The 20,932-nt window shown below is 32.1% G+C and overlaps 1 protein-coding gene and 1 long non-coding RNA gene across 2 annotated transcripts; one reads left to right on the plus strand and one right to left on the minus strand.

Moving 5' to 3' along the window:
• The first annotated feature begins 11,094 nt into the window (after positions 1-11,094).
• LOC127261633 (uncharacterized) lies at positions 11,095-13,006 on the plus strand. The gene is made up of 4 exons (XR_007840942.1): positions 11,095-11,462; positions 12,040-12,138; positions 12,238-12,446; positions 12,717-13,006. It is a non-coding gene; the product is annotated as an uncharacterized LOC127261633 (long non-coding RNA).
• Positions 13,007-13,896: 890 nt separating this feature from the next.
• LOC127261705 (E3 ubiquitin-protein ligase WAV3-like) lies at positions 13,897-15,297 on the minus strand. The gene is made up of 2 exons (XM_051290004.1): positions 15,292-15,297; positions 13,897-14,745 (listed from the first exon to the last, which is right to left on the minus strand). Exons 1-2 carry the CDS (start codon positions 15,295-15,297, stop codon positions 13,897-13,899), a joined length of 855 nt encoding a protein of 284 aa, XP_051145961.1.
• Between the last annotated feature and the right edge of the window lie 5,635 nt (positions 15,298-20,932).

The following is a 20,932-nucleotide window of genomic DNA, read 5'->3' on the forward strand; positions in this document are numbered from 1 at the left end:
TCACTGAGCATCGAAACTCATGCACCCATTATCTATGATAAATGTTTACAATCCCCACGAGAAGCGGTTGCCATTCGTCAAAAATTGGAAAGGTTGATTCAGGTCAAGCTTGTTATTTGTTCAAATTTGTTAACTAGCTGATCACATGGCCAACAATTTATTTATTAATTAAATATATATTGAAAATATTGCAATCATATTAAAAAAAAAAATCAAACAAAAGTGTAATTAATCAATAGAGTTCATAAATTTCATCGATATAAACAAGTTGTCATCCTCAGAAAAAATAAATAAATGGATTTGTCTTCTTTTTATATAATGTGTGTGTTCATGAAATTTATACTCATATGAGATACAATTTTAATGAATATAGTATCATATTGGTTAATAATGATATAAAATAAGAATATTTTGAAAAGTATACGAGGAGTGATAATTTTTATACATAACTTGATTGTGTAAGTTTGGCATATTTGTAAATTAATATAATGTTGAAGTCATATAAATTAACAAGTGTGTAAAAATTATTTATTATAAATAAAAATGAATATTTTTTTGGACAAATAAAAAAGTAAAAGAAGTATAGATTTGGTGGACAAGGAGAATATTCATTTTGAAGCCGAAGACTAAACGGATTTATATATTATTGATATTTCGAGACATATTTGCACATAATCTAAGAAAATATAGTTTGTTGTTCCGATTAATAAGAATTGGAACTGAATCGCTAATACAATAACCTTCTAATTTGCAATTTTCAAAGTATGATGTATGCATCCAAAACAATGCAATCTAAGCCAAATAGGTGATTACTGAAGAACCAAACGCTAAACAACAGATATTCCGAAACCTTCTTTGATTTTCAAACCCTAAGCAATGCAATCTATAGAATCGATGAGGTACCGAATGGGAGCCGGACGATCAACAATTCTTGTTGGATGCCACCAAAAACGAAGTAATATTTCTGAAAAATGTTTCATTAGGGCAAGGGGGTGTAGCTCATATGGTAGAGCGGTTCGATTCCCCGCACCTCCAATGTTAATGTGGTTTTTTTTTTAATTTTTTTTTTTTTTAATGTTCCTACACTACTAACACGGTTTGAAAGTTAGACCAATTTTCAATGACTTTTCCGCACACACATACACACACAAAAGATTGGTGTTTCATATGCATTATGTTTTTAAAAGAAGTGTTTTGAATAGTTAAGTAAAAAAGTATCCACAAACAGGGTTGTCTGTAGTAAAAATAAAAAATAAAAAAAGAAGACTTTTTTGTTTTCATGTTAAGTATCAAACTTCATGGTTTGAAATAAGCACAAGTAGAAGAAATTATTTGAGTCTTATTTGTGTACTAGTATATTTAGAAGAAAAAATCACTGTGAAAGGTGTGTGGTGTTTAAGAATTACTATTGAGCTTTAAAACTAATGTTATGGTACAAATATATTGTAGTTGTTATTTGGGTACCTATTATATGACACTTCCTCCAAATGCGTTTGTTGAGATATTTTCAATTTTATTAATATTTGTAACCCTATTAAATATTGGTATAAAATTATTTCATTCGAAACATGTTAATAGTTTTTCCCATGTTATGTGGAATAAATATATGAAGTTGGCCACGTATCATCCTATTTTTAGCAATAAACAGTTAATAACACAAACCACTTTTTACAATTATAGGTAATATACATCATACTGAGTTACACTATATATATATGTGTGTAGAGGTTGGTAACTTAGTTGGATTGTAAACAAGCTGAGTGCCCATAAAACTCAACCATCCTCGAAAGAAAAAGTCATACAAACACAAATCTCCATCAAACTAGAAGAAAGAATACAAACATATCTTAAAATTGGATAAATAAATACATTTCAGGTAACAGAATATTACACAAGCAAAATGATGTAAGGGAATCCGGTTAAGCTGTCAGCCAAATTCAGATCCAGAAATCAGTGCGCAACTCAAAACGAGTTGAACAAAACCAAAATTTTATCTATTTTAATTTGGAGAGAATTTCATATATTTAGTTCTACATGATAAACTTGAATGTGACATGAAAGAAAAAATGACCCCTTTTAAGATTATTCGAAAACATAAAAAATGACTAATTTGCCCTTTAAAACCTAGTAAAATTTGGGACTAAAATTGAAAAAATAATAAAATTTGATTAATATAGGATTGCATTTATAATTGTCTAAATCTAATTATTTGAATGATAAATATAATTCTAAACGAAACCATTACATTTATTATTAGTTACCAATTTTATTTTTTTTTTGAATTGTTTTAAATGTTATTTTGCTTAAGTTTTTTTATTTAAAAAAAAACTTTTCAGATTTTGCAATAAATATGTATGTATGTATATAATATTATTTTTTCTGAAGTACATTAAACTTTATATCCAAAATTCAATGAATATGAATTCTACATTATTTATATAATAAACCCAGAAAAGCAACTACAACATATAACATGAGTTATTTTATATAGAGCCTAAATTATTTCCTCGAAAAATTGCAAAAACTATAGATTATGTATATATAGTCAATTACCAGTTTTGTCAAATAGTTTTTCCCATAAATATATCATGCACCTTATACAAAAATTTGTTAAAATAATCCATAGTAGTTTATTAGTTTTGTTTCAGAAATTGCATTATTTTTAACAATCAATGAGTGATTGTTTTGGATTTTTTTTTTAATAGTAAAATCTTCAATTGAAATAGTTATGTAATGTTGTCAAGTCAATGGAAAAAATAAAAAATAAAAAATAAAAAATATTTAATCCGAAAATAAAGCGAAAGATACAATATATACGATTTGAGATGAATTTCTATATTCACAGACATAGCCAACAAGAATTCCACTAATTAAAAGTAGTTTCAAATACATGTCCTAAAAATGCACCATGAATCAATGAAAAGGAATACCAAAAAAGAAATAAACATAATTTCCTTTCCAAAAGTTCAAACAAATAGCCATTGTCTTAATTGGAACCAGCAGCACTACTAGAAAGTAGAAAATGACATATTTATAGCTGGATATTTTATCTGTAACATAGTTCTAAAACAACTAATAGTTTTTATTACAAGATGTCTGTGACAAAATATTTTTCTTTGGTCCAACAATTTTTTTTTATTTGAAAATTTATCCCTAACAAATATAAATATTAAAATATATTATCATAAATATATTTGTTATGCTTGTCAATCCAGAATAAAAATAAATAAATAAATATAATAATTATAAATAAGAATATAAAAAATTCCTAATAAATTTGTTTTAAAGACAGATTAAAAAAATAAATAAAAACGGTAACACGCATTGAGTGGGGATAATACTTACAAAATAAAATTGATTTTTATTTTTATTTTTATTTGTATACCTATAGATCATGAGGGAATAACACTTGCGAAATCAAATTGATTTTAATCTCTCACCCAAATCGCCTTCAGCCTCGTCGAAAAGAGTGCTTCGAGGTACACCAATAGCGACCGTTCGCCAGCAACTCTTTCCAGCTAGATATCCTTAACGTATAGATCTCGGCTTGGCTCATGCTCGCTTCAATTTGGAAAACCTCCTACACTTGTGTGAATATCTTCTGGTTTCTCAATTCTAAATGGTTGCTGGCTAGGGTTTTGAAGGTTTTAAAATGGCAGAGGGGATAATCGATGTGGATGTCGTCACAGCTGGTGCAGAGGATCCTTGGATCAATGGGTTCCTTGGAGGTCATGGTGGAGACCGTACCACTCATTTTTTAGGCCTTTACTACAGGCCAACAACTGAACATGTTATCTATTGCAGTTGTCAGCAATCCTATTTTTAAGATCTATGAAACTGAGTTGGTTGAATGTTCCTATTTTATACGGAAATTTCTATATTTTAAATCTCATGACGGTTTGATAGCATGGGTTCCCTATTACACTTCAGAAAGCCCCTAGGTTCGTGTACGTGGAAATAGGACTTAGCGAATTTCATGAAAAGTGAAAAATAAAATACAAGTAGAATTCAAATGAGAGCGGTAAGAAAAACAGATAAATGTGCGGAAAATTAAAATACCGAAAAAATAGAGATAAAAAATACTGGAAATGTTGTGTTGGTCAGGGACCTCATCTTCATCCATCCTCAGCCTTTTATATAGTGTCTTCATGTCGGGAGATTTTCCTTTTTAAATACTTGTAGCATCCACCACCGTCAATGCTACTTCCATGTTCTCTATAACCCCCAAAGTCTTTATATATTCATCATGTTTCTTTAAGCATCAAATCCTCTATTTCCATTTTTCTCTGTTCTCTATTCCAATCAAATGAAATGTTTCCATGCAATAAATGAGAGAGAGAATGTTAATATCATTTATGTATTTTTTTTTATTATTTTATTATCTTGCTAGTTTTTAAAATAAAATACTTTAACTTAATTTTTATTTATTATTTATTTATCTCATTTTTTATTAAATTATTTTATTGTTAATTTTTTTCAAAGTATCACATTTAAAATACTGTATGTTTAGACTCAATTTCTACATAATATTTGAAGTATTTATTTGAATTTAATATTTATTTTATTTTGAGTGTAATATTTTATATTCAAATAAAAATTTTACAAAATTTATAAAGTAATAAAATTAAAATAATAATATGAATTAAATTAAATTTTAATATAATTTTCATATATAATTTAGAAGAAAAATTTAAATAAATAATAAAAATATAATGAAATAGAAATATGGAAATCTAATGTTTGATTATTTTCATAAAATATTAAATTACATTAATGTATTATAAAATTTGAATTTATATGTTATATAGAAAATTAAATTTAAATTATTTGTGTAATATTTCATCATAAAATTGTTTAAACAATATTTGAACAATATATCTTATGAAAAATAGTACTAATATATTTTTTAAGATAATATAATATAATAAAAATTAAAATAGATAAATTACTGAATAAAACTGTTTAAAATATATTTTTAGGAAAAAAAATCAATAAATAATAGAATTGTAGATAAGTTAAAAAATGCATAAATAGCATTAACATTCTCTCTCATCAAGTAGTGCAACATTTTATTCGTTGGAATAGGGGAATAGAGGATTGTGTCCTTCTTTAGTGGGTGTCAAAACCACCTTTTTTTTCTGATCATAAGTTCATAAACCTACTCACACTAGCCTTTGTTCGTCCTGAATATAATCAGCAAAATATTCGTGCGAGTAAGGAATCTCTTAGGAAAGTTTTGTGGTGGTGCTCATGAATAATCTTGCTAAATCAACATAATCCTTAAAACTTCTACTTTACTAAACTGATCAAACAATGTACCAAATACTCTCAGGCCAATAAAACTTAGTTCCCAAAGGGAAATTTTTTTTCCATCATTTTTAGCTTAGTGGTGATAACAATTTTTTTAAGATACCTTTTCAAATGATAATATTTTCTTTTAATCTGGTTTTTATTTTTTTTTTTCTTTTCTTTTGTATCTCTCATTATACTTTGCGATTGATTGGAGGCGACAGTTCTCATAATTTGATTGTTTTCTTCTGTTTTTAGCCATATAAGACAAATCCCCAGTTGCTTTCCTTGCTTCTTGGTATCATATGCAAAGAGCAAAGATGCAATGTCTTCTTAAGATAGCTTAGCATATGCAAAAATAAGGTCTCATACGATTCAACAAAGTGTTGATCAGTTGAAGTCATAGGACACTCGCATAGTCAATCACTCAAGTCATGACTTACGTTGTGAATTATCATAATAATTGAATAAGTTCAGGCAAATTAGGCCATATACCGGGTTTAACTTTAACTTTCCATTTGAAACGATTGTAATTTATTATAATTTCAAACATTATGTTTGAGGATATAATAAATTCATGCGATTTAGGCATATACCCGGGTTTAATTGGGGTTGTACAATTTGGTTTGTCTCGAGACAGAAAAATTAGCCAAAATTATTAACCAAACCCAATATACAATAAATAAATTATTTATTTATTTAATCTAAATTAATCTAATTAATTTGGTTCATCGATCAGTAGCCTCATCAATTAATCGGTTGCGAAAATAACTAATTATCCAACAAAAGAAAATAAAGAAAAATAAAGATAAAAGATGGAAAAGAACGAGGAAGAAAAGAAATGGAAGAAGATAAAGGCAAATATAGAGAGTGAAGAATGGAAGCAGGGAAAGTGGGAAATGGAAGAATAAAATATGAAGAAAAAAAAACATAAAGATAAAATAAAAGAAAGATGATCTTGTTGGATGTAGAAGAAAAGGAGGTGGCTGTACTGTAAGCCTGTAAAATTACGTGTTCTTTTTTAGTTTTTATTAATATATATAATTAAATACCCATCTTTATTTTCAACTTTAAAATTCAGTCTCCAATCATATTTTATGAACACTACACTCACTATTTTTTTAAAAAAATTTTGCTATTAACTCTCTACCCTTCACTTCTTTCCCATATTGCCCTTATTTGAAATTGGAATCAATTTTGTCTGCAATTTTTTGTGTACTCGATTTTTTCGCGCGAGAGTAATGAGAAGACGATCTGAACCCAAATCCCAGGTGCAAGAGAGAAATGGATAAGGCGACGAAGGTTTAATTCTAGACTGCAATGTTCTTTTGCTGCGATAGTTTTACACGTTGATTACAGTAGTGTTGTTAGGGTTCACAGAAGAGGGTCATTCTTTGCCAAATCCGATTCCGCCCATGTTCAGTTGAAGATGACGACGATAAATCAGGTATGATGGATCATCTTCACCATTTTTTGATATTAGAAGTAATTGTATTCTTGAAAATAATTTTTATCATCGATCGATATTTTTGTTTGATTCTTGGAGATTTTTTTTTTTTTAAAGTATGACAAAATGGTAAGGTTTTCTAACAGTAAGACATTTTGACAGAATGGTATGTATATGAAAAAATTTTGTGGGGATTTTTTCAATTTCAGGTTTGCGTAGGTATTTTCACGGAAAACATTTTTCTAGTGCAGTATACCTTATATTTATTAATCATATTACCCATATCGTCCGATATTGTACGCTGCATTTGTTTGAAAATATCCTGATTTTGTTGATATATATACTATAACTAATGATCTATGAATATGGTATTTATTTCATGTGCTTATATATTTGATAATATTAAAATTTTATTGCTTTCCAACCGTGTCTGTCGAAAATGATAAAAATTTAGAAATGATTTTGTTGGAGGTTAAACTATATTTTTCACGTTGATGGTCAATATAATTGGAAATATACATTTTTTTTATAGACATTGGGGATTTTTAAAGTCTATCTCCGTCATATTTCTCAGAGCCCACCAAGCATATTTTCTTTGACATTTAATGGACAACTTTCGCATTCTGATACGTATAGAATATATGTTAGTAATTATAATATTTACAATAAGGTAATTAATTACATTTCGTGTAGGTAATGCAAAGATATCCCATGTATAACAAGAAATGATAAACGTCCGTTTTAGCAAAGTTGGTTAGGCACCCTGACGGAATTTGAGTAGGATATAATGCTTGTTGTGAAGACTAAGTCATTTGCCCAAAACTTTATTGCACAATCGATGACCTAGTGTTGGGCGGATTCTCTATTCCAAGGAACTCGTTAGAGGATAATAAATAACAATGTAGCTGAGTCGGGGAAAAATTCGATACACTCAGCAAGGTCATTGACTTTTGTCTAACCAGCGGACTAAAAAACGGTGGGTTGAATTACATCATGTGAACTGTCTAAAAAATATGATCGTTGTGGTCCATCTATGACACCACTGACAAAGTTGCAAGAAGGCTCCATCATAGGTATTTTTGGTTTGTCATCTCGTGGCTAGAATTTCTTTTATTTCTGGAATATTGTACATTGAACATAAATATGTGTATGAGACCACTATTGAATGATTTGGATTCCCTTGTAAAACAAATTTATTTATGCGAGTATTTAGTTTTTGCAACGGAGTTATTACAATGATAATATGAGTATGTTATAATGTTCAGAGAGTATATTCATTAATACCAAAGGTATACATATCCAAATATGAGGGTACATGTTTGTGTAGAGAAGTATTTATTATTCATATACAGGTATAAATATTGTAAACATGAGTATTTAATTATCTATTCAGAATTTGATTGTAATTTGATCAAACAATTACTAATAGATTGCATAGCACCCATGTTCTTGAAAGTTATCGTGCATTAACGGATATTTCTAAAATAACTTATGAGTTTATGTATTAATATATTCTAAGGTGGACGAGAATGTCCCTTAACATAGATATGATATAATATATCATGTGGTGAACCATAGTAATAGATATTTTGAAGTTAGTGCATAACTAACGACGCACGATGTCCTTTGTATTGTGATTGTCCGTGCAAGCATTTGTGAAAGTATGAAGAAACTCTCAACAAGAAGAAATATATTAAAAGGTATAGTAAGTAAATGTTACGCATTAGACATATTGGACCCTCCAATTCTATTGAGTAACGTATTAGTCATTGATGTGTACATAAAATGTATTCATTAGTATTTTCAGAACATTTGGTGAGCACACATATTCTCAATATACATGGAATATGTATAATATTATTTGTAAAGCTATTCCTCAATACGAGTATATTTAATCAATTTAGAAGTATGTCACTTGTGAAATAAATGAACAAATATCATCACTGGGGTATATGGCTTCCATTTAAGGGTCTCTCGACACCCAACCATGATTGTGGCTAGCTTAGACGGCTATAGTTTAAATAGATCATTGCAATTTTATCGGATATTGGTGTCTATCAACTAATATTATTGAAATAATCATTGAGATCATTTGTGCATGTATTTAAGGGTGGATGAGAATGTTACATAAGATAGATTTGACCTAACATATGATGTTGTGGATCATGGTAAGAGATATCGATGAGTTAGTAGATAACTTATAAGATGTCTCGGTCTCCACACTCTTTATTAGCTTTGTCCATATTAACCCATATCAACATTTTGTAGACTATGAAAAACATCCACAAAGAACAAATGTATTAGAAGGTATGAGAAGTAAATATTATACACAAGACATATTAGGACTATCCATACTATAATTAAGCATTTTTCATTTAGATGTACATTGAATGTGTTAATTGATACTTTCAAGACAATATAGTGAGTACACATCTTTTCACTACATATCGAATATATATATAGTTACTTACAAAGTTTATTCCTTGATAGAAGTACATACAATCGTGTCAAAAGTATATAAGTTAGTTAAATGTGTAACATATATCTTCATTGGTGGTATGTTGTTCAAATTTAGGAGTTTCTCTACACCCAACCATAAAATTTTGCGCACTAAAAAATATTTCTTAATTATTTGTGTACGTATCTCTAATACCAAAATTCTTACTTATTGGGAACCACATATATCATATGTTAAATTAAAATTTATGATGATCCTTAAAATTTTTGGCAAAACATAATATCAATGACTAACTACCCCAAATCGACAACAATATTTGAAAAAAAAAACGAACCCCATCCACCTCACATCGCACCCATTTTCCTACAAAATTAAATATAATAAGATAAAAATAAAGATACTTTTATATACAATAAGGTTGTTTACAATTTAAAACTTATCAAAATAGTCTAGATTTGATACGATTGTGGGTTACGATGCCGAAAGCTTTACTGGCACCTACACGTCTTTTGAGTGTAATCCAAGAACTACAGAGAATTCTTTGGCAAAAAAATTTATTTCAATTTCATTGTCAATTTTAAATGATTGGAACTCGATGTCAAATATATTCATAATCGCCAACAATCGATGCCAGGGTAGCTTCATTTTCGGACACTCTATGAAATACTTAAACGGTGGGAGTTGCAGAGCTTTCAACTGTTTGTCGTTTATCTCAACTTTATGTTTAGCCATCTTTGTATAGAAGAAAGGTATAGAAAATTTGGAGATGTCATTTGTATTCTTTTCAGGTCTGTCATCATTTCAAAATAAGGACATATCTTCATGAGTATACTCAACATAAACACATGTTTATGACATAACTACAAAGGTAAATAATTTTCTATTCGAGACATATAAATTAATAATCAAGGCACACCAAAAGCAATGTGGGACACTTGCAAACAATATAAAGAACAAATAAATTTTTTACTAATCGACAAAATAGATACATCTATAACCAATCCCATAACATAAACATCGTCCAACACATTAGTATTTATAAAATCACCCGACAAGAACAAGTTGTCTACGATATTCAAAGAAAACAAGAAGCACCATAAGCTTTACATCTCAATCATTGTACTAGAAATGTAAACTTATAAAAGTACAAATGAAGGTACTTTTATAGACAACAAGACCATTTATAATTTCGACCACACAAAATAACTCATATTCGATCCGATGGTGCGATATGATGTCAAAATAAAATAACCCGCCACCGAGGCTTCTATAAACCCAACTGACGCACAAATAAAATAGATCCAAGGACAACATGAATTCAAAATTTCAATCCTACCAAAAATATAAATTTTAACTTACTTTTTCGAATTTCGTGTTGGAGATGAAATTCTTTTCGACATCTCGAGCGGAAACAGAGCTTTAGACAGTGAATAGAGATTTCCGACGGCGGATAAAGTTCCTTCGGGAAGGCTCGGCGGCGATTACTTCGGTGGGAGCTTCGACAACGAGGGAAAACGTGCGAGAAGAAGGATTTGGAAGAGATATAACATCAACGACTCGGATGGTGTGTTCTATAAGGGTTTTATTTTAATTTTGAGTTTGAATTTATGTAGTTGACTTTAGTACATAAATAAAAATTTTAGGTACATAAGTTTCACATTTTTTGATACAACGAAATAATTTTAAAGTACGTAAATATATAATGTAAATTCATATAAAAATAATGGAAGTACGTGCCGTTTTCATTATATTATATGACAATTTGAAGGGTAAAATGAGTATTAGAGATTAAAATATATATGAAAATAAAAAGTATGAAATATTAAAAAAAAAAACAAAACTTACAAATAATATTATCCCATCACTCAACGATTAAATGCACTCCTTATTAAATCCACCCTTGAAACGGGTTTGGAGTGACCCGGTTGCCGTATGGCGTCGCCTTGGCGTCCCGACGTCGCCAAAGCTTCGCCGTTTGACGAGAAGCCGTGGCGCCGAGCGTTCGCCAGGAAAGATCGCCTTGCCGCTTGGCGATGTTAGGACGCCTAGGCGACGCCATATGGCGAGGCTATCCGTCCCAGCGGATCCCTAGCATCTGTTGCATCTCATAGCTTTTTGGCTTATGTTGATATTCTTCAAATTCGACTTGAGCTTTATTGTGGCATCAACCCAATTTTTTTAACCCGAAGAGCTTCTGGGTTCTGCTCAGCTCAGGCTGGTTTGTGTGTACACTCCAGTCCAGTCCAGTGATGCTTGTTCATTTTTGAGGTATGAATCTGTGCAAAATTAGGGACATAAATACAAAATTTTTGATTGATAGCCTTTTTATACTCTTCTGGTTCTATTTGGAAATCGTAGGCTTTTTGTTTTTTTTGTTTTTAGGAGTACATTACATTTCTTATTGATGAAATTGTGGGCTTAAAGCAAGGCAGTGAACTTTCAATTGAAGGTAATAGAAGAATTGGAACGGCGAGAGGATTGATTTACATTTGGTCTGTAAATCCACACTTGACTGACTACATGTAGAGATAGCTAGAAATGGATAGACCTAAATTTATTTCTAGCACAAACAACATCTAGCAGAAGCATATACCAAACTTGAATATGTATATAACGAAATGAAACTCTCTTCTGTTCTGGTAGTTCAAATATAAGAATAACCAGGGTGATCATTCCAACTAGATGGGTTTGCACTGCATTTTAGTAATTTGTTTTTTCTTTGAGAGACCTTTATGATATGGATACAAGCATATGGTTATTTTCATTTCACAAACATTCAAGCACCACTGAAAATATGGATGAAAATACCAAGTTGTTGCCAATCTAATATTGTTCTTGAATGAAGAAGTCGATTCAAAAAGATTGTCCCTGTTAGAGAAACTTGGTGTCCAGTGAAGAAATTGAAGACAAAGAAAGTCTCATATTCGAGCATCATGCCTATCTGGTGCATTTTTCAGACACCTTTGTAAATGTGAAATGTGAAGAAGCAGTAGTGCCTAAAGTGTTTTACTAATTAAATTCTATTGTTGGAACACCTTGCCAGCATAACTTCCATGGAGGAAGTCATAAAGAGATTAAATGGATTACCACAAGGCAGTCGGATGCCTCTAGTTGTGACCCTCTGAGATTCGAGGCTACTCTTGTTCGACAGCACTAAAGCGAGTCCACCATTTTGATAGAGCTCCGTCTGTTGCATTGTGTGGACCAAAGTCTCAGTCTCTTCCAATAGCCAGTTCCTCACAGCACTTACCGGTAGGCAGCCTAATCTAGAAATATTCCTACTAGTTGTCATCTGCAATCGTCTGCCATCGAATATGGGGTCAACCCTCGCTACCATAGCTAAATCCCTTTCAACGTCGTCAGGAATTTGAAGGAAAATCTGCAGCACATCAACCAGTTCCCTAATCAAATTTGCATTCATCCGAATCATTGAAAACATGACTAGTCTTGTTTGTGACGCTGCTTCTTTATACTCGCCGTCTGTTGTTATGCGTATTTCAATATTCTCATTTTCCTCCACAGGCTCAGGGATGCATCCAAATGTGACCAGGAAAATCTTTTTCTCACCAGCATAGAGGTTGCTGATATTGACTTCCCCGTGGTTAGGGTAAATCCGGTTTTCGAATTTGGCAGATAGGATCTTTGCGATCGGCAAGCTAGGAATTGTCGCAACCCTTAGAAGGATGTCCTGAGTGTTGGATTATACTGTAAAGCAAACTTTTAGTACGCTTTTGTATCATTCAATTTCCTTATTAACTGGAATAAATAAATTGTTATTTCACATTGTGTTGCTTTTATTTATGTTTTATATATATTAGCATGTCCACTTATTTAATATTGTAGACAACATGGTGTGTGGAGATCACACAGAAGATCTTGTTGTCAGTTCTTTATTAAATATAAATGGGTTTCACAACTGAGATGGTTATGGACAAAACCATCGGTTTAAGTTGTAGTGTAAACTTGGAATTAGTTTGTCTTGACTATTAGTTTACACTAATGTGCTGCGTCACATTGAAAGGATCACAGTTGAGATATGTTCTTCTATTCTGACATTGAAGAACCAAGATCTCGGTAACTCTGTTAATTCTTAACCTTAGATGAAATAAATTAAATATATGGAATAAATGTTCGTTGCTTTAATTTACCATAAGTGAGAATCCTTAGTGATTCAATATGCTTCGTATTTTGGGCAACTACATTATTCGCATAGTAATTAATTTATTATCATTAAGGCACCATGTCCTGGACATCCAGGTTGATGAAGCCCAGATTCAATTTGGGTTGGGCTGGGAGTGCAATATTAATTCTTTAATGGAATGAATTAATATTTTATGATTCGAATTATATTCAGGGCTGAATATAGAGATTTGGATCTATAAGGGAGCCCGAGCCCAACACCTTCTAAAGATCCCCGGTCTGGCCCAATTACCTGTTGGGAGACTTATTAATATGCGGTCTTTGTCAAACCCTAGGGACGGTTTTTCAAAAGGAGGCGAAAACCACAGGTGCAAGCCGTCAGCTCTAGGGTTTCACGAAGAGCAAAATTCGTCTCCCTCCGTTTGATAGATCGCCGCCCATCCGGTGTTCGAGCGGGGTTCGGGAACAGTCTGGAAGGTCTCTAGCGGAATCAACCTGTTCGTGATTGCTGTTGGTGGTTCCAAAAAGGGTACATCTCTAGTTCATTCTTATAGGAGCATGCTTAGGATCGTTTTATACCATGTATGTACGCGTTGGCATCCAACAACGATCCGTGGGAATGAACAGCCCTCACCGGCGTGTTCCTACACTGAGCAACAACACTGAGGAGCCCTCCCAAGCAGACAGCAACGGCTTGCTCCAATAGCTCAAATGATTGTACATATGAATAAGTGCCTCTCGATGCTAAAGATACACGGTAAAGTGCAACTGGATCATTGCGCCGTTGACCAACGCCGAAGATATGAACTGGAAAGGGATAGTTTTCAGTCACGGGCATTGTTCTAGGCTGCCCGACACTCCCGCCATTGCTAATCACGTTCGACAAGACAATAATGCTTGCAACAGGATTCTTGTACAGCCTATCCTCGAGAATTTCAGTAGCAATCTTTACGCCGTCCACAAAGCTGCTCGTTGGATCTCCATCCTGGAGAAAAAAGCCAACAGCATGTTGGGCATCCACTTGTCCGGGAAAGTCCATTGGGCGCAGGCGCGTTAATCTGGTAGCAGGATCAGTGCACGAAACTATAGAAAGCCGGTCCCTCGGGCCTATGTTACGTACAACAAACATAATTGCCCTTTGCACAAGATTAAAGTCGTCTGTATCGAAATAATAATTGTTGATATCTACCACCATAACAAGGTCCAAAGGAGCACGCTGATACCACGGCGGATAGTGTTCCAAGTTAGGTCCTTCCAGCTGAATCAGAACATCAATCTCCGAACGGGACTGACGCCGTTCATAGATCTTAGTTGTAGCTATTGGTATGTCTTCGAGATGTTCAGGAATCCGAATAATATCGGCAGTAGGTGGAGGTTTATCATCAGAAAATCGAGGGCGCCCAGGAGGCAGCTACAATTAATCAATGTAAATTAATCAGCAAATATAATTGTATGTATGTCGATGACTAACCAGTACAGTTTAGTATGCCTAGCGAAAGAGAAGTTTAAAACTTGTTTCCTAATAATAATACCAAATTCACGTTTCTTAGATCAGATGGATCATTCGATTTCATTTGTCAAAAATGGTTCTACCTACAATTGAATGGGAACTCACAAACATTTTAGATTAGATTATTGGAAATAGAAATCAAATGGAACAAGGCAAGTTAGATTGACGGTATTCAATAAAATCTGGCCAAGAAGGGTAACTTCCATGATCAAGAACAGATGTAGGACAAAGTTAAACAAGTGTTTAATTTATCTCAGAGATGAACTTGATATATACAACAGAAAAGTTAAACCGAGAAACATTCATTTCTTCAGCTCCACACTATTTCCATAGAAATGTAAATCAAGAGATCATGATTGCACTGAATTACCATACACAAACCGAACAGATATAAAACAAAATTCATTGAACAATGATGAGGCTGAGAAGAAGAGAGGGAGAACTCACAGCCATATGCGAAATCGCCCGTCTTCTTGATCAACTGTTTCTGAAAATTCTTGATGTTCTTGGGGAATGTTAGACTGATTGATTCTAATTCCTGATGAAATATGAGTTTTGCCAGCTGAGACTATTAGACTAATAAATCTGCAGTGTTCCTATTGCCATACTGGGAATTATATATATATATATATATATTTACATGTATAATTAAGTTATGTTTAAATTCAATTTCAATTTCAAATTTATATTTTCTTATTTATCGAGATGAACTTTTCATTGAATTGACCGAATTCAACTTTGAATACAACTATATTGAATGCAGTGGATATTCTTTTTTACCAAAGTTAATCATATAATTTTAAAATTATTAGCTTATGTAAAATATTATAGAAATATAATTAAATATAAATAAATTGCAACTTATAAGTAAATATATGTATTTGAAGTAGTATATCTAAATAAAATATTATCTGTATATAAAACCAATAATATATAATTCAAATATAAGTATATATAATATTGAAAAAATAATTAGTTAATTAATTGAATCCAAACTTGGATGATTATGAATTAAAAAAATATAACTATTCTTTTTATTTAGTTTAAATAACACTGAATTTGGATTACCCCAATACCACAAAAATTATCAAATTACTAAATTTGAATTTTTTTTTTTATATAAATTCACTATCGGTAGGCAATTTAAAAATTTGTAATTTTGCATACTCCAATGTAACGCACATCAAACAGGCTCAATATATGCAACATAATAAAAAGTACACCCTAGGAGTGTACGTAAACTAATCTCTATGTGTTTGTCAAATAAACAAATCAAAACTATGTTGTCCACGAAAATAAATTAATAAATAAAAAAAAAAACAAAAGATGATTGGTACACCATATTTGTTTGGGGATTGGATTATTTGTTGGGATTTAAATAATAAAATTTTTTAATTGAAATTGTTGTATCATATCATAATTTTTAAGTATAATATAAAAAATAAAAAATAAATAATTTATTTAATATTTTGTTAGAAATATTTTTAATGATTAAGAGAAATTTGAGAATATATAGATTTTACGCACCATAAACAAAAACAACTACTAAAAGCACACACAGTGACCACCTTAATTAAATACCTCTACGCTCCTCCTCCTCCAACGTGGCCAAAGACAATTTAGACGGGCGTGCTCTCATGGAAGTGAGATGGAGAGAAGTGAGAGGGAGAGAGAAAGAATAAATTGGGTGAGAGAAAAGGACCCTAGACGGGCGTAGCCTGCACCAGGCGGCTGCGAGTGAAAATTGATTTTGTATTGTCGAGATTATGGTCATTGGGAAGGAAAATAGGGAGGCCGTCGGCACTATACAAAAGGCGTCTAAAATGTGTTCACTGTGATTGCTCCAATTAATCTGTACGTACCAACAACAAGAATGGTGTCCTTCGCACAAGGCCTTCTTCAACTTACTAGTTTCACTTTTGCCTTGAACAAGTTTAGTGGTTAATCTTCTTTTCTCATTTTTTTGATAGAATGCAAAAATGGCTAAATTTCTCAATTAGAACCGAGTGTTATATATATATAAAATAGCCTTTGGGCTAGACTATAAATATTGTTGGAATTAACGGAATAATATCATTTCTCAACTAAAATTAGGGTTATATCGTCATATATATACATATTGATATATTACCATATATATATATTACAATATATATCAACATCCCCTCAAACTCAAGGTGGGAGTGTGGAAACCAACTTGAGTTTACTCAAGAACGAGGGTAAATGAGGCTTGGTGAAGCCATCAGCAGTCTGATTAGCAGAAGAAGTGGAGGACAAGGAGACATTGCTGTTAGCAACGTAATGACGGACAAGGTGACAGTCGATCTCAATGTGTTTCGTACGCTCGTGAAAAACATCATTCGTCGAAATCTTTATGGCACTCTGACTGTCACAATGAATAGTGGTAGTCAGAGATCAGCCAGTAGCCATCAAAGCCATAGAAGCTCGGTAGTAGTATCGGCAAGAGATCGATACTCGGACTCCGCACTGCACTGGAAGACGACCATGTGTTTCTTGCTATGCCAAGAAATAAGTGAATCACCGAAAAAGAAACAAAAATCAGTAGTCGAGCAACAATCGGTGGGGTCTCTCGCTCAATTAGCATCAGAGTACCCAGTTAAAACCAAAGACGAGCAACCTGAATAATGGAGACCATGAAGGAGACTGCCTTTGACGTACTGAAGCAATGCCAACTAACTATTACAATTTAAAGTTGTATTATTTAAAAGATCCAAATTCAAAACCGCAACACAACCCCAAACAAAGACATTCATTGATTGTTAAAAATAATTTAATTTTTATAATAAAAGTAAAATGGATAATAATATATAACAAATTACTTTAAAAATACAGATACATAGATAAATATAAAATTATTTTATACAATGCCTGTAAAAATAAATTTTAAAAGTTAAACATAAATTCATATATATATATATTACAAATACTTTATTTATTATTCAAAATATTAGTTACCATATAAAGATAATAATTAATCAAAAATATTTACCGTAGAATTCATATCATAATTTGGAGTTATCAATAGAATTATTAAAATTTAATATTAGTATTCAAATTTTGGATACGCATTTCAATGTACTTTAGAAAAAAAATAATACTATTTCTGTCATTGAAATATATTCTTATTCTGTATTTTAGAAAGAAAATAAGAACAAATTAAGATAACATATCACTTGAATTTAAATTTATGGTGAACTTTAAAATATTAAAATTCAATCATTTCATTTTGGCAAACCACCCTACTTTCTACCTTCTATTTTCATTTTAAGTTCTCTAATACTAATTTTACCTTTGAAATTACATATATTATAATAAATAATGTAGGTACTTCATTACTTTCATATAAATCTACATTATCTAATTACATAATTTAAAATTATCCCATTATACAAAGAAAATATTAGAGTCATGTGCCTTGAGTTTTTATTTATATACTAAAATCAGTCAAACAAATTTAAATCCAGAAAAATAAAACCTTAATAAAACCTACCAACCGATGTCGTGGCTTTGTTAATTCTTCCAAATTCTTCCCCTCCCACACTGCCCCCTCACCATTAAAGCCCCCGCTAAAGTAATAGCCGGCGAGCCTCTTTGTAGAAACTTTTGCTACTGCCGGAAGTCTCCACTCACCGCCTAGAGTTCCGTTCCCATTTGAGATGTCGAAAAATACCTTCCTCCTAAGAGGAGTTTGGAAAATGAAGTTAAAGTTTATGTTTTTGTAGGATCAAAATTTTGAGTTCATGGTGTGCTTTGATTTATTTTATTTTTGCCTCGGTTGGGTTTTTACAAGCCTTGGTGATGGATCATTTTTCTTTGACATTGTATCATACCATTGGGTTAAATAAGAGTTATTTTGATGTGTTTGAAACTATAAGTGATTTTGTTATCTATGGAAGTACTTTTATTTGTATTTTTATAGGTTTATATTTATAGTAAAATGATTAAGATGTGAGGCGGGCGGTGCTCTTTGTTTTTGATGTGTTTCTTGCTGGGTGATTTTTAAAGTACTAAGATGTTGGACGATATTTATGTCATGATTTTGATTTTAGATGTATATATTTTGTCGATTAGTGATTTGTATGTTCTTTATATTATTTGTGAGTGTCTCTCATTGTATTTGGTGTCCCTTGATTGTTAATTTATATGTCCTTTGTAGTATTTCATAGATATATTCAGACACACAAATGGAGGAAACAGAGTATTTTTGGGATCTTCCATATTGGAAGGATCTACTTATGTGATACAATTTAGATATCATGCATGTCGAGAAAAATATGTTTGATAATATCATACATATGATTATGGATACACCATAAAAAACAAAGGACAATATCAACTCAAGGAAGGATATGTACAATCTATGTTATAGGTTTGAGCTTTCGTTTCCAGGTGACAAAGATGGTCCAAACAGAAAGACGACCTATTGTTTCGCTCGTTCGCAATTGCGTTTGTTATGTGAATGGAGTATGTCACTAAAGTTTCCAGATGAGTATGTTTCTAATCTAAGTCGGTGCATCAATGCGACTGTGATACAACTGACGGAGATGAAAAGCCATGACGCACAGGTTTTCATGCAATGACTTATTCTGATATCATTTTAGTATATGTTGCCCGATTTTTGTTGGAAGGCATTGACCAGAGATCAGTTAACGGCAGCTTGATACCACTAGGAACAGGAAAACAAAATTACAAGGAATCAAAAAAATAGAAAAATTGACTCTAGAGATATAGTAATATGGAGAAGACAAAATTGTTTCAACCCCATTACTTAGAAAAAGTGAGCCACCGGTTCAGTATATTGTTCCAGGTCCTTTGCAGTGGAATGCTATACCAACAACAAGTGCGCGACCTTTCTTTGTTTGCACCCCTTATTCTTCGTAAGTTAGAGAAAACATTTTTTCTATAGTCTTTCGATACAATAGAGCACCTCATCTTCCAGAGAAAGCCTTACTAGCAGTCCAATATATTATTGGTTGATGTTTATCCTCTACTTGATGTATGAAAAACCACGCAAGCATAAATCCTAAATTCACAGGTACACATGCTTGCATACTCCGAAGATAACATAGATCGTGCGATGACACTACCTATGTTCTCTCTCTACGACCAGATAATGTGTTCTCCAGAATATAATGCATGTATCTCAAAGGTGCATACCGGAGCCTCGATGCCTTCTCCGTGTAGGATTGTGAAAGCGTTCCGTGCTAATTTGTGACTAAAATTGATGAGCATTTTCCGGTATTAAGATAGGCATGTCCTTGAATTCAGATGTGTCCATGAACTCTTTATCAGACAAACCCATAGTCACCGCAAAATCAGCCTGCGAAGTCGAGAACATCTTGCCTCTGAGTTAGACATTCAACATATTTCATTTCTCGTAGTGGTAGTTAATAGAATCATGCGTCAGTATGAACATGAATTCCAATGTTCTTGTAACTCAGCTTTACGATTTAAAAGAGATGACGCCAAGCCCCCACTGAAGCCAACATCTCTACATCAACTTTGACGCCTAAGCTGTCCAAACCTTTGTTGTCGATATGCTTGCTCATTAAAAAAACTTTATCCTTCAACTGTCTGTAACATTGTACATGCTCTTCTTCTTAAAAAATAAAAAAATTAATCGGTGTCATCTAAATCCGTTCCAGCCCTTAATGAATCCCTAGCGGTCGATACACCTTGGCGCATACTTGATTTTTACCTTAGGCACCAATCCTAAGGCCCAAACAAAAGGAAAAAAGAAAAAAAAATCAAAACTAACAAGTTATGGGCAAATATGTACGTAAAAGCAGAAGAAAATCATGTAGGAATAAAGTTAACAACGTCCTGACTTTGGGCAGGATGGAATTGTATCCTAAATCAACACTTGAAAGAAAGAATTCAGAAAGGAAATCTTTCTGTGAGATTCCGCCGCCGCAGGAGTTGCTTCCGTGCTCTTCCATTGCTGCCGCCGCGGTTGCAATGTATAGAAGTATATCGTAGCACTGTACAAGTATATAAATATACACCAAGTTTAACCTTAAAATTTCAATAATTCTATGATTTTTAACTGCATTCTGATTTGTATATT

The sequence above is a fragment of the Andrographis paniculata genome, unplaced genomic scaffold (genome assembly GCF_009805555.1).
Source record: "Andrographis paniculata isolate CXL003 unplaced genomic scaffold, ASM980555v1 Contig64END, whole genome shotgun sequence".
Lineage (NCBI taxonomy): Eukaryota > Viridiplantae > Streptophyta > Magnoliopsida > Lamiales > Acanthaceae > Andrographis > Andrographis paniculata.